At 41.1% G+C, this 13,589-nt stretch overlaps 1 protein-coding gene across 1 annotated transcript in view; it reads right to left on the bottom strand.

Moving 5' to 3' along the window:
- Positions 1–8,726: 8,726 nt before the first annotated feature.
- Positions 8,727–13,589, bottom strand: part of PACS1 (phosphofurin acidic cluster sorting protein 1) — a 288,112-nt gene continuing 283,249 nt past the window's right edge. The window contains exon 24 of the mRNA XM_040328826.1: positions 8,727–9,056. Within this exon, the coding sequence (XP_040184760.1) occupies positions 8,941–9,056 (116 nt within the window). The 3' untranslated portion in view covers positions 8,727–8,940. The remainder of the gene's footprint in view (positions 9,057–13,589) is intronic.

Genomic DNA, 13,589 nt, shown 5'->3' with positions numbered 1-13,589 from the left:
AATGATTGGTCTTGCTGACGGTTTAATCAATCTTTTATGGATTTTAGGAGTAGAATAAATAACTGGTGTCTTGGTGGAATTAGACATCTGGATATTCTGCCTTCTTTTTGTTCAGTATACCCATAGTTTTTCCTTTCTTAACAAAATCTAAGTTTTTTTCTCAAACTTCTGCTTAGGGTTGCCCTTTAAGTTCTTGTATGTATTTTCCACTTTTAATAAGTTGCCCATCTCATTTTCGTAATCCTTTTTGTTTAAGATCAACAGCCCCCCCCCCTTATCCGCTGGCCGTATTACGACTTACCAATCTCTTTGATTATTTTCCAGATGTTTTTGGTTTTGTTATGTTTTATCCCTAGCTTTAAGTCTCCCTCAACCATCTTTTTAAATGCTCCTATACACTGATTGCCTGGAGTAGTGGGAATCAAGGTAGAGTTGTTTCTTAAGCTTGTTTGCACATACTCTGGTTCATCTAAATAAAGAAAACTAGGCTTGGGACTTAAAATGAGGCATATGAAAAACATACGCCTCCATCCCTGTTGGATAAAAGAAGGGGGAGTTTTTGAATGAGATGCGTTTTTAAGCAAACAGTAAGAATAAATAAAGTTGTATACGTAATAACCAGGCTCACACTTACCACCCAAACAGCAAGCCAAATTCAACTGTCTAACTATGTGCATTAAAAACAGAGGATGCACACAGTTAGACAGTTGAATTTGGCTTGCTGTTTGGGTGGTGTGAGCCTGGTTATTACGTATACAACTTTATTTATACTTACGGTTTACTTAAAAACGCATCACATTCAAAGTCCCAAAAAATCCCCCTTCTTTTATACTCTGGTTCATCCATCACTCTATTATCTTTATTTAATGAGAAGTGTTTCTTAAAGTTCAACTTTCTTCGAAATTTCTGTAAAATCGATGTATACTTCAAATTGGTCCAATGATTTATCAGGGGCATACTTGAGACCTAGATTTAAAATTTTAATTTCATCTGTAGTCAATTGTACATCACTAAGGTTGTAGATCCCTTTCCCTAGTACTGTCTTGGGTGTTTTCTTCTTGCCTCCCCTGCATCCTCTGGTACGTTTTCTCTTTCCAGATTCCTTTGCATAGGTGCCATCCCTCTGTCTTGATTTATTTGTCTGTTGTTCCTGGGATCGCCATACTGCTCTTGTTCCTGATATCAATTGCTCCTTTGATCTTCCACCCCCCATCGGGGACCTCCACGAGTGGCCCCTCGGTTACCATTCATCACTCTCCACCCAGGGTTGCTGTATGACACTTGTGCCTTCCAGCGACCTTGTGGTCTGGTTTGGTGGCCTCCCCTGGGAAAATCCCTATTATCTCTACCATTTTGGAAATTGGGTTCATAAATGGTACCCATCCCTTAATGGAGAGTACCTATTGTGGGTGGGTAGATTGTATCTTGATGGATTAGGACTTCTAAAATCCAGGGGTTCCTGATAACTAACTCTCCTGTTATCAGGTCTATCTTGGTGCCATCTAGGTGGATTAGATCGCCCCCAGTTCCAACCCCTAGGATTATTAGCTACGATTGGTTGGGATATATTCCTTGGTGTTCCTGTCCCTACAATTCGACGCTTCTGGTGGACTATCGTCCATAAGCGTATCGTCCAACTCCTCGGTTTGGTCCTCCAATGCTAGTTGCCATTTGTAAACTTTCATGTTTTTATAATTGTCTCTTAAATTTCTTTTGTTTTTTAGCCTGGATTTTCCATCATATTTCTTAATTAATTATTGTAATTCTTTTGTTTTGTCTTTATAATCCTGCTGGTTAGCAAATGGTAATAACAGATTTTGTATTTCAGTAATGCTGGTTTCTATCGCCCTTAATTTGAACTGTCTTCTTTTAACAATATTATGCAATAATTAATTTTCACATGTGTTGAAAAATGAATACCAGTCCCCCATGAGTGCTGCATCTACAATACTATTATTGGGGTGAATATCCCATCTGAGCCTTCTCTGGGTAATTTTTTCTTTGATATACATTTCCAGGGTTGTGATGTCCCACCAGACTCTTAATTGTTTTTCCATAATATGTCTGAGTTGTTTCATCAGTCCCTGCATATCTTGTCTGTAATTTCTTCCTGACTAAAGATGCCCCTATATCAATATTCCTATTATTCATGTAACCAAATATATCCATAGCTGCAGGTAAATTCACACCCGAAGGTGATCACATAACAGAAATAGATAATCCTGCACTTAGTATGTGGGTAGGACCACTCGACCACTCTGTGTACGCATACGGGAACACAACAACATAAAAAAAGGGGTTCCCAAAACACAACTTGTCCCGTCACTTTGATGAGGTCCATCATCGAGATCCTACTGGCCTCATATTTTATGGGATCGACTTAATAAAGGACAACTGGAGAGGAGGCAATAAACAAATATTAATATCACAGAATGAAACCAGCTGGATATACCGGCTGGGGTCTCTGGTTCCCCAGGGGTTAAACCTGAATATAGATTTGTAATGCTTTTTAGCAAACCCCTGAGTCTGTATATATCATATACCTCTTAGTTAATATGGAAACATGAGGATATAATTTATTCCTGTTGATCGAAGTACCAAGTCTACATGGCATTGCAGCCATGTCTTTGTATTTATTTAGAGGGGGGTCTATTGCACACTTACCTTCCATAATCTCTAGAGGTAGGCATACCCCCTCGTTATTTACATTCTTTATCTCCATCACTTACATTTAGGGGCTTACCAATATATTGGTGTATATTGTCCTCAATACCTTCCATATATATAGGTAGGATGTGGGTACTATATTTATCCAATCATTTGGTACCATTATCTATTTTGCCCACGTGTACATCAAAATGGGCAATTTAGATACTTTACCTATTATGTTGTTTATTACCTTTAACCTTCAACCTTTAGGCTATGGCACCTCCTTATTTCCATCATTCAACATATATTACAATTATTCATCTGGATACATGTAGTTCAAATCATATATTTTTTTATCATATATATTTTATATTATATATATTTTTGTGGTATGCACACTGTAACGTCCTTCATATAGGGAGAGTGACGTTTACATAGTGCCATTTAATTAATGAGTATATATGGGGCACATGGGGACTGCCTCATTTGGCGTAGTATTCCCCCATGTGAGTGCACAATTTCAGTTTACTAGGTAATAACTGAGTTTGTTAGGTATTAACAAGTTGCTATTACCCCCTTTCACCAGAGGACGCTACTCCTCCCTCGATCCTCCCTTCTTTCATGTAATACCTAGTATAGGCATTGTTTCTCTTAGTACTGTCTAATGAATTTATGTCAACCTTGTTATATAATGTATTATTATTCTGGTTTTAAATATTTGTTAATTTTATTTTAATGTCATAATTTTTTGAATTAGGTACAAAAAGAGCGTTACCACAGATCCCTTATTAAACTCCATGGGCTTAACATTTCTAATACTTCCAGCCCATAATAGTATTGGGGCGGGGAAGGTCGCCATAGTGTTCTCCCGTATTGGCTGATCCCAGGGTAATGGGCGGAAACATTGTGGTGGCGCTCTCTCATAAACGTAATGAAGCAGACGATGGCACCGCCTCGGACGTCTATGACGAAATACGTAAAGCGGAGTTACGCACATTACGTCACTTCTGGGTAGTCAGTTGGAACGCAGTTGGAGCGCACGCTGCGATCTCCAGCATGGCTGATACACTGTGCCCGCGTTTTATTCTGCACACGCCTGTTATAGACAGGAGGCAGTTATCTTTTATCTTATGGTATGTTATATACTTTTTAATGGTGGTAGTTAATAAAAATATTTTTGATACTACACCATGGGAGCTATACTTCTTTCTCTGAGGTAAATTGGAGATTTGCTGTTGCCAACTCTGAGCTTGTGGAAAGCCTGCACATAGCCAACTTGGTGAGCGGTGGAACAGAACAGTGGATGCCTAGGAGATCTGGTCTATACGCTGTATACCCCCAGAGGGGTGATTGGGGACCCGTGTGGGGGAGCACCTGTGATCACCTCAAGATCACCTGCTGCGTTATAAAACACTCTTCACTGTGTGACCACGCACCGATTTGAACATAAATGAATGGATATTTAATATTGAATGATTATTGGACATTTATTATCACTTCACCGGACTTTTTGCTTTCACTTAACTTTTTTTATTTATTTTTAGTGGATATTATTCATGTGATGAGGAATATAGTGTTTTTTGACACTTATGGTTTAATGTTAAGCAGCATTTTGCTGTATTGCATCACTAATAGTTCACTTTAATTCTTATATTTACAGCTTTCCATTAGTAGCTATAGTTGAAGGATTTTTGCTTACACTGTTATATCCGTAAGGGTATTTTAGGGGTTTTCACACTGATGGCAATTAACACGATCACTGTATAGCTGCACCACATCAGGGATCTATTATACATTGCTTAGATTACATTCCGAGTCACGGTCAATATATTCATGTTAAGACACACAGTCCTTATTTTCACCCTATGAAGATCACTCTTTAGGGTTAGGCAGCGCCATCACCCCCTTTCTCTCTTACCATATCTATTTAGTACCTCCTTTTGGGGATTCTACTAGGGGGGGCTGCTGCCATAATTTTCCAGGAAAAATGTTGGTTTTGGGATATACTCACTGTATAATACTACTAGTGGAAACATATGTGTATATATATATATATATATATATATTTTTTTTTTTTTTTTTAATAGTACCATTAGGTATCCTGCTTGTCTTGGAATCCTTGTACGCATCAACTATATCTTGTTTACCTGCCTTCCTGTGAACCCTGAACCCCAGTGCTGCAAGTGGTTCTTACTAGCATATATTTTCCTGCCTGCCTGTAAGACCAGAAACCCAGTGCTGCACTTGACTCCTGCAATTCTTGTAAATTCTGTGCTCTCCAAGTATCTTTGCACTAACATGTTCCTGGTTAACTGTAAAATCGCTTATGCAAGCCATACGTGATAGGCCCCCTTTGAAACAGCCTATTGTTCATGATGTTGAATTGAATTCAGGATAGAAGACGGTTTAGTTTGGATGACAGTTGAATAATACATTATACTATACAAGAATGGTTTCTCCTTGTATTAAGACGTTTTTGTTTTTTCTTCTAGGTCTTTTACCTCTAACATAGATTTATTTTAGCAAAAAAAAAAAAAAGGCTTTGAGGGCATTTTTGTTAATGATCCAATGTTGAACTAACAATCTGAGTGATGCAATCTTCACAAATATCCTCCCTCATTCTTGGGCTTTATGACATCAGCCACGAACAGAATATTGAGTGCTTTCAAAAGCCTTTTAATATCTGAAGAACTTTGCTACTTATCATATCAGCTGGAAAAAGTCAAAGCTTGGTTTGCTATGATTGGAATAAGTTCTGCACAAGTTCTGTTTTAACACTGTATGCGTTCTTAGGTGTTGCAGTGGAGTCTTATGGAGGAATAGCTGTCAAAGTGACATCGGTGGCATCAACAAAAGACTTGCCGTTCATTCACGGTTAGTCGAACACATTTTTAGATATTTTTGTATTTTTTAGCCTGGACAAAGCAAAATTAGATTTTTCTGCAGAATTGGGTACATAAATCAGGAGAAATATGAACTAGAAAAATAAATGTTTAAAGATTAGGCAGTTAGAGGGAGATGTCAAGGGATTTAGCAGGGATTGAGAGGAATTGTAATTGTATCTGCCTTTCATCAAAATGCCATTTATGTTAGGTTTTGTGTGCATTATAAAACCTAGTTTGCTCCATTTTTCCCAATATCACTACCCCCAATATCCACATCTAGCAAAACCAACTGCACAAAGACAATGGGCTAGATTCAGGTAGATGCACCCCTTGTTACGGCGGCGCAGCGTATCGTATTTACGCTGCGCCGCCGTAAGTTTGAGAGGCAAGTACTGTATTCACAAAGCACTTGCCTCCTAACTTACGGCGGCGTAGCATAAATGGGGCCGGCGTAAGCACGCGTAATTCAAAAGATGATGAGGGGGGCGTGTTTTATTTAAATTAAGGTTGACCCCGCGTATTTTACATTTTTTTACGAACGGCGCATGCGCCGTTCGTGAAAGAATCCCAGTGCGCATTCTTGAAATTCCGACGCAAATCGTCATTGCTTTCGACGTGAACATAAATTACGTCCAGCCCTATTCGCGAACATCTTACGCAAACGACGTAAAAAATTAAAATTTTGAAGCGGGAACGACGTCCATACTTAACAATGACTGTGCCACCTAATAGCAGGAGCAACCTTACGTCGAACAAGCCTAACGTAAACAACGTAAATAAATTGCGCCGGGCGTACGTACGTTTGTGAATCAGCGTATCTAGGTCATTTGCATATTCTAAGCCGAAAGCAACGGAAGCGCCCCTAGCGGCCAGCATAGAATTGCACACAATTATACGCCGCCGTATTCAAGTTACGTCGGCGGAGGAAGCCTATTTTTTGAGCGCATCTGCCTTTGAGAATCGGCGCAACGATACGCCGGCACAGATTTGAAATTATGGCGGAGTATCTGGAGATAAGCTGCCGTAACAGCTACCTGAATCTAGCCCAGTATTTATAAAAAAAATGTTTTAACAAAGAGGAGCCTTTACAATCACTTTAACAGAGATGTTGTATATTTAACAAAGAAAGTGTTCACAAATCATTTAACATCACCCAAGCTTTATAAATCACAAACTTTAATGAAAATAATAAAAGCAATATAAAACATGAAAATAAGCGGACAAGCAAATTATATACAATTGTGCAACACCAAAAGGGAAGACTAAAAAGGGCAAGCTTGTCTAAATCCCATCAGATGCTCAAGAACATTGTGCTTTGGTAACAGTATACTCTAACACACATTAGGACATTAAAAATAAGCCAAACAAAGAATAAAAAAAAAAAAAAAAGAAAGAAAATGTTTAAATATGCCAATATGGAGTGTGCAGGGATACACAGGGAACAAATGCCTAGGAGTGTTTGCACAGCTGATGGAGTTTTCATATGACTTCATGTAGCAGACTTAATTGCATCTCCTGGTGGTTTTAACAGATTATGCTTTAAAAAATATATATAAATGTACATGTAACAATCTATACCTGACAGAGAACTACATGTATGTAACAAAAAGCAATTCAGATATCTGCATGTAACAGTGTCCTAGTGTGAGTTATGTTTTAGGTAACAATTCTCTGCATATTTGTATGCATGTAACATGACATGTTTGGGGGACCTTTAAAGAATGTAACAAATCTTTCCAACAAAATGGATCTGCAACATGCATCAAGAATTAGTCTACAACAGTCTGGTGTCTGAGAATATACTGTATAATTACAGTATCTACTCTGTACTGGGTTTATTAATGTAACAGCAGTGTATGTACTTCTGTACAACTCTAAAATAATGCATAGTTTGTACTTTCATTTAACAATTCCATGTGTATTCTTAAGTGGCATCTTACTAAGGTACGTCAAGCTACATTTGTTTCTAATGCACCAAAACCACAAATCTCACGTTATATACCTAAATTTGTTGATTGAGCATAGCACTGGCTACTTTTGTCAGGACTGAACACAATGTTTTTCACAGAACCTTAAATCTGAAATATAAAATAAAAAAAGACATGTACCTACAGCTATGTCAACAACATTATCCAAGACTGATGTATAGGGTTACTTTAATCTAGGTTCATTACCAACTGATTTTATATATTTTTACACACACAGACACACACACATACATACATATACAATTCACATACGTACTGGTGTAATATTTTTCCAAGGTTGTGGAGGTTATTTATCAAAGTGCCCTTGTTTTAGGCGTTTGCTATCATTTGTCATCTTGGCACTATATTAATTTAAGGCAAAATAAAAGCCGGCTGTTCTTTGCTATGGCGTACAGCAAAGAGTGCAACTATAATAGCTTTTGTGCTTGTCAAATAAATGAATGTCACATAAATACATAAAATCATACATTAAGTATATTTATGGATCCCTTTTGACAATGTTACATTATATATATATATATATATATATATATATGCGCAACAGTATATGGCATGTGTATGTAGATGTGAAAGTATGGACAGATAGGACAACAGTAACAATCCAGGAGATTAGAGACTTTAGCTTTTGTTTTAGAAGATCAATGCAAACAGCAATTATATGCAGTAACTCAAAGTGAAACTAATCAGGCATTTAGCACTTTATGTCGGCTAAAGCTAGTGTCCGCTTTGATCTTATTGGTTACAGCCCATCATACTTTAGACCAGGGATATGCAATTAGCGGACCCTCCAGCTGTTGCAAAACATCATGCCTCTGGGTGTCATACTTGTGGCTGTCAGAGTCTTGCTATGCCTAATGGGACTTTTAGTTCTGCAACAGCTGGAGGTCCGCTAATTGTATATTCCTGCTTTAGACTGTCATTAAAGGGGTTGTAAAGGTTCGTCTTTTATTTTCTAAATAGGTTCCTTTAAGCTAGTGCATGGTTGGTTCACTAACCTTTTCCTTTGATTTCCCTTCTAAATGTTTTTTTTCTTTGTTTGAATTTCTCACTTCCTGTTTATCCTCAGTAAGCTTTCCACCATCTTCCGAGCGGTGGAAAGTCATTTAGAACAGCTTACTGAACACCTTACTGAGGAGAAACATGAAGTGAGAAATTCAGACAAAGAAAACAAAGAAAAAAAACATTTAGAAGGGAAATTGAAGGAAAAGGTAAGTGAACCAACAATGCACTAGCTTAAAGGAACCTCTTTAGAAAATGAACCTTTACAACCCCATTAAGAGAAACCCTTTGACTCGGAACAATGGATTATGAAAGTGGTATCAACAAATATCGACCAATAATACAGTGTCACAGTTCATGAGGGTAACAAATTTACGTTTAAAAAGTGTATGCTGTACGTATATGCCTATACATTTACACTAGGGTTTTCCAGCTGAACTGAAAATACCGATCGGAAAATATTTGACATGAGTTGGCCATTGAGATGCCACCTGGAAAAACTTCACATCTCCAAAGAGGCGACCATCAACCGTCACTAAAAGACATAAAAAGATAAAGTAAAATCCTTTTAAAAACTGTGGTTTTAACATGCTGAAGGAAATACAAATAGGACCTTTAAGGCAAGAAAACATAGGTGTCTAACACCAGAACAATAAATAGAAAAACAAAAGATATTTAGTAGGGGAAAAATAGTATTTTTTCGTCATACTTACCTGTAAAATCCTAATCCTAACATAACGGGACACAGAGTTCGGCGAATATTCATTACCTGCTGGGTTATACTCCATCATCATGTGAATGGACACTGGTAGACCAAGGTCTTTAGACAGGAAGTGATCCTTTATATAACCCCACCCATACAGGAAGTTACTTCAGTTTTGTAGCAAGCACTGAATCCTCAAAAAGAGGGGAGGGACCTCCGTGTCCCATGATGTACTGAAAGAAAAGGATTTTACGGGCAAATATGATGAAAAAATCCTATTTTCTTTTTCATACATCATGGGACAGAGAGTCAGGCTAATATTCATTACCTGCTGGGACGTCCCAGGACAATAACCTTGATACACCCTGCCAGTTTTTATATGGCAACCCACAGAACACTTGGCCGAAAGCCAAATCCTCGGCTGCGCGAACATCCACTTGATAACATTTTGTGAACGTCGGCAACGAAAGACCAGGTAGCAGCCTTACAAATCTGAGCCACAGTTACCTGATGGTGAAAATCCCAGGAGGTTTCTACACCCCTGGTAGAATGAGCTCTCACCCTAAAGGGAGGAGTGTTCCGTTGGCACGTTGGCCTGAATGACCAATTGACAGACTCAGTCTGATCCTCGGATCTCCACAGATCTAGACAAATAAATCTTGACTGCCCGGACAACGTCCAAGGAGTGCAGTCTCTTCAAAAAGAACGCAAAATAATGTCCTGATTTAAATGAAAGGCCGACACCACTTTTGGCAAAAAGGATGGAACAGGTCGTAACACGACCCTGTCGTGGGGAAGGATTCAATAACCCTGCATGACAGGGCCGCCAACTCTGACACCCTCCTAGCCTAGGTGGTAGCAAGTCTAATAGAATTTCATTGATAGGTTCAAATTGTTGTTTCTGTAATACAGACAACACCAAGTTCAAGTCCCAAGGACACATAGGTGACCTAATGGGGGGAATCAAGAGAGTTGCCCCCTGCATAAAGGTTTGGATCAGTGAATGGGAGGCTAAAGGCCTTTGGAAGAATACTGATAGGTCTGAAACTTGACCTCTGATTGTACTCAAAGCAATTTGATTTCTACCGCTGACTGTACAAAAAAGAGAATTCTCCCAATCAAGTATTTCCGGGGATGCCATTTTTTGGCTTCACACCAAGCAATACAAGTCTTCCAGACCTTATGATAGATCTTCCTAGTGACAGCTTTTCTAGCATTTACTAGGGTAGACACTACTAGTCCCGAGATGCCACAGTCCTTTTAAACCCTGGCTTCAATAGCCATGCCGTCAAATTTAGAGAGACTGTAAATTGGGGTGGAATATAGGACCCTGAGACAGTAGATCGGGGCGCTGTGGAATCGTCCATGGCCCATCCATTGTTAGACTCACAATCTCTGGGAACAAGGGCCTTCTGGGCCAGGCGGGCACCACCAGAATGACTGGAACTCCCCCTTTCTGAATCTTGCGCAACAAATGTGTAAGGAGAGGGAACGGAGGGAAAACAAACTAGGGAGTACTGGCTCCATGGATCTATCGGAGCATCTGCTCTGATTGCCAGAGGGTCCCTTGTTCGGGACACAAACTGCTGTAGCTTGTTGAACCTGGATGCCAGTAGGTCGACCTCTGGTCCCTGCTAGAGAAGATCCTTCCGCTCTGGCAGGGGCCAGGGAATATCCACAGAGAGGGTCTTCAGAGAGGAAACCCAACTCCTCCTGGGCCACCAGGGGGCGATCAGAACCACTTCTGCCCAATCCTGATTAATTTTCTGAACTACCAGAGGTAGGAGGGGAAAAGGAGGGAAGGCGTAGGCCAGAGCAAAATCCCACGGTAAGGAGAGAGCATCCGTCCAAGGACCCTGTCTCTCTCGCCAGTAAAAAAAAGCCGGCAGCTTTCTGTCGAGACTGGAGGCAAAAAGATCCACTGCAGGAAGGCCCCATCTTAGCACAATCTCCTGGAACGTGCCTTGATGCAACTCCCAACAGCTGGAACCGACGCTCACTCTGCTCAGATAGTCCATCAGCGTATTCTCTGAACCCCTGATGTGGACTGCTCTGATTGAGGCGACATTGATTTCTGCCCAGGACAGAATCTGCTGTGATAGCGTTAGAAGTGACTCAGAGCGAGTGCCCCTTTGCTTGTTCAGGTATGCCACAGTAGTGGCATTGTCTGAAAAAAACAATAGGTCTTTCGAACCGACCCTCCCTTGCAGAGCCAAGAGAGCTTTTCCTACAGCTAATAGTTCCCTGAAATTTGAGGAGCGACCTGCCTCCTTTGGCAATCAGGCTCCCTGGACCTGACAACCCTGAGAGTGTGCACCCCAGCCCCACAGACTGGCGTCTGTAGTAACTTTCACTGGAGCATGTTGCGCCCAGTTCTTCCCTCCCTGCAGGTGTTCCCGATGCTCCCACCAGGAGAGATTGAGAAAATCCTCTCTTGGTAGCTGAACTAGCTAACCTATTAGAATCCTTCCTGCGATTCCAATGGCGCAAGAGAAACGCCTGAAGGTGCCTGGAGTGTAATTGGGCCCAGGGCACCCCTGGGATGGCTGCAGTCATTAATACTAATAACTGCATGATCCGCCGAAGCAAGGTCTGTGGGAGCAATTTGAAGGCCTGCACGGCGAGGAGTTTCAACATTTTCTCCTCGGGAAGAAAAATCTTCTGAGCATAACTCAGAAAAAGTATGCTCTGGGAGGGTACCAGACAAAACTTCCGTTGGTTGACTTTCCACCCCAGATTATGAAAGGTCCGCAAAACCAACTGCAGATCCCGGATAAGGGACTCTGTCTCGGGCAAAGGTCAGAAAATGGTCCAGATATGGGACGATCGATACACTCTGTATCCGAAAAGGCCATGACTTCGGCCATGATCTTTGTAAAAATTCTGGGCGCTGCCGAGAGACCGAAAGGAAGGGCATTGAACTGCCAATGACTCGGCCCCTTGTCCATGAGAATCGCAAATTTAAGGAACCTTCGGTGGTTCTGGCATGAAGATAAGCATCCTGAAGATCCAGGGTAACCATGAAGACCTCTGGCCTTAATAGATTCCTTACAGAATAAATGTTTTCCATCCGGAAACGTCTGTAGAGAATATATTTGTTCAGGATGCTTAAATTGATGACCATCTGGAAGCCACCAGAGGTTTTTTTGAAACAAAAAGACGTGGGAATAAAATTCCCGAAATTTTTGATTTTCCGGAACAGGGGATATGAGCCCTTTTGTTTCCCACATGGAAACTAGATTCAACATGGCTTGCCGTCTTTCTTGGTTTCTCGGCAGATGACTAAGAACAAATCTCTGGGGGGGGGGGGGGAAGACTTTTGAATTCCAACCTGTAACCCCTTTCCAACGTTTGAAGGATAAAGGAATTGTCGGAAATTTCTGCCCATTCTTTGACAAAATGGGACAACCTTCCCCCTATCCTGGCGTCACTGGGGATTTTTGGAAGGGGCTGAAGGAGCAAAGAGAGTCCCCTTCTTCTGCTTATCTTTGTTAAAAGACCACTTTTTCTTCGCCTGTTGGTTCCAAAACTAGCTTTGTTCTGGAAACCGCGAAACAGCGAAAAGGCTTCTTATTCTGTTGCTTATTCTTTAGAGTAGGGAACGGTTTACTCTTCTCAGAGGGACGAGCTAGGACCTCCACCAAGGAGGAACAAAGAAACTAAGAGCATGCCTTGTTCTTGGAGATAAGGTCCGACTCCCAAGACTTAAGCCAGATTGCTTGCCTGGCTGAATTACTGAGAGCACAAGACCGAGCTGCAGCTTTCACAGAGGATGCAGCTGCATCAGCCAAGAAGGCTACTGACTTGGCAATGAGTGGGAGGGACTCCCTAATTTCCTCTTTGGGGGTGTGGGATGAAAGGAGATCATCCATACGCTGAACCCATACATCCAAATTCCTAGCCGCACAGATGGATGCTACAGCTGGACCCAAGGATAAAGATGAAGCATCCCAGGCCTTACGCAGCAAAGAGTCGTCCTTCCTGTCCATTTGCTCTTTAAAGCGGGAGTTCACCCATTTAAAAAAAAAAAAAAAATCTCCCCTTAGCTTCCTGCTCGTTCGGTCTAGGGGAATCGGCTATTTATATTAAAATATGTGCAGTACTTACCCGTTTTCGAGCTGCATCTTCTTCCGTCGCTTCCGGGTATGGGTCTTCGGGAGCGGGCGTTCCTTCTTGATTGACATTCTTCCGAGAGGCTTCCGACGGTCGCATCCATCGCGTCACTCGTAGCCGAAAGAAGCCGAACGTCGGTGCGGCTCTATACTGCGCCTGCGCACCGACGTTCGGCTTCTTTCGGAAAATCGTGACGCGATGGATGCGACCGTCGGAAGCCTCTCGGAAACCTGTCAATCAAGAAGGAACGCC

Source organism: Rana temporaria, chromosome 11 (assembly GCF_905171775.1).
Source record: "Rana temporaria chromosome 11, aRanTem1.1, whole genome shotgun sequence".
NCBI lineage: Eukaryota > Metazoa > Chordata > Amphibia > Anura > Ranidae > Rana > Rana temporaria.
Note: the sequence above shows the minus strand (reverse complement) of the source record. Positions and strands in the feature narration are given on the sequence as shown.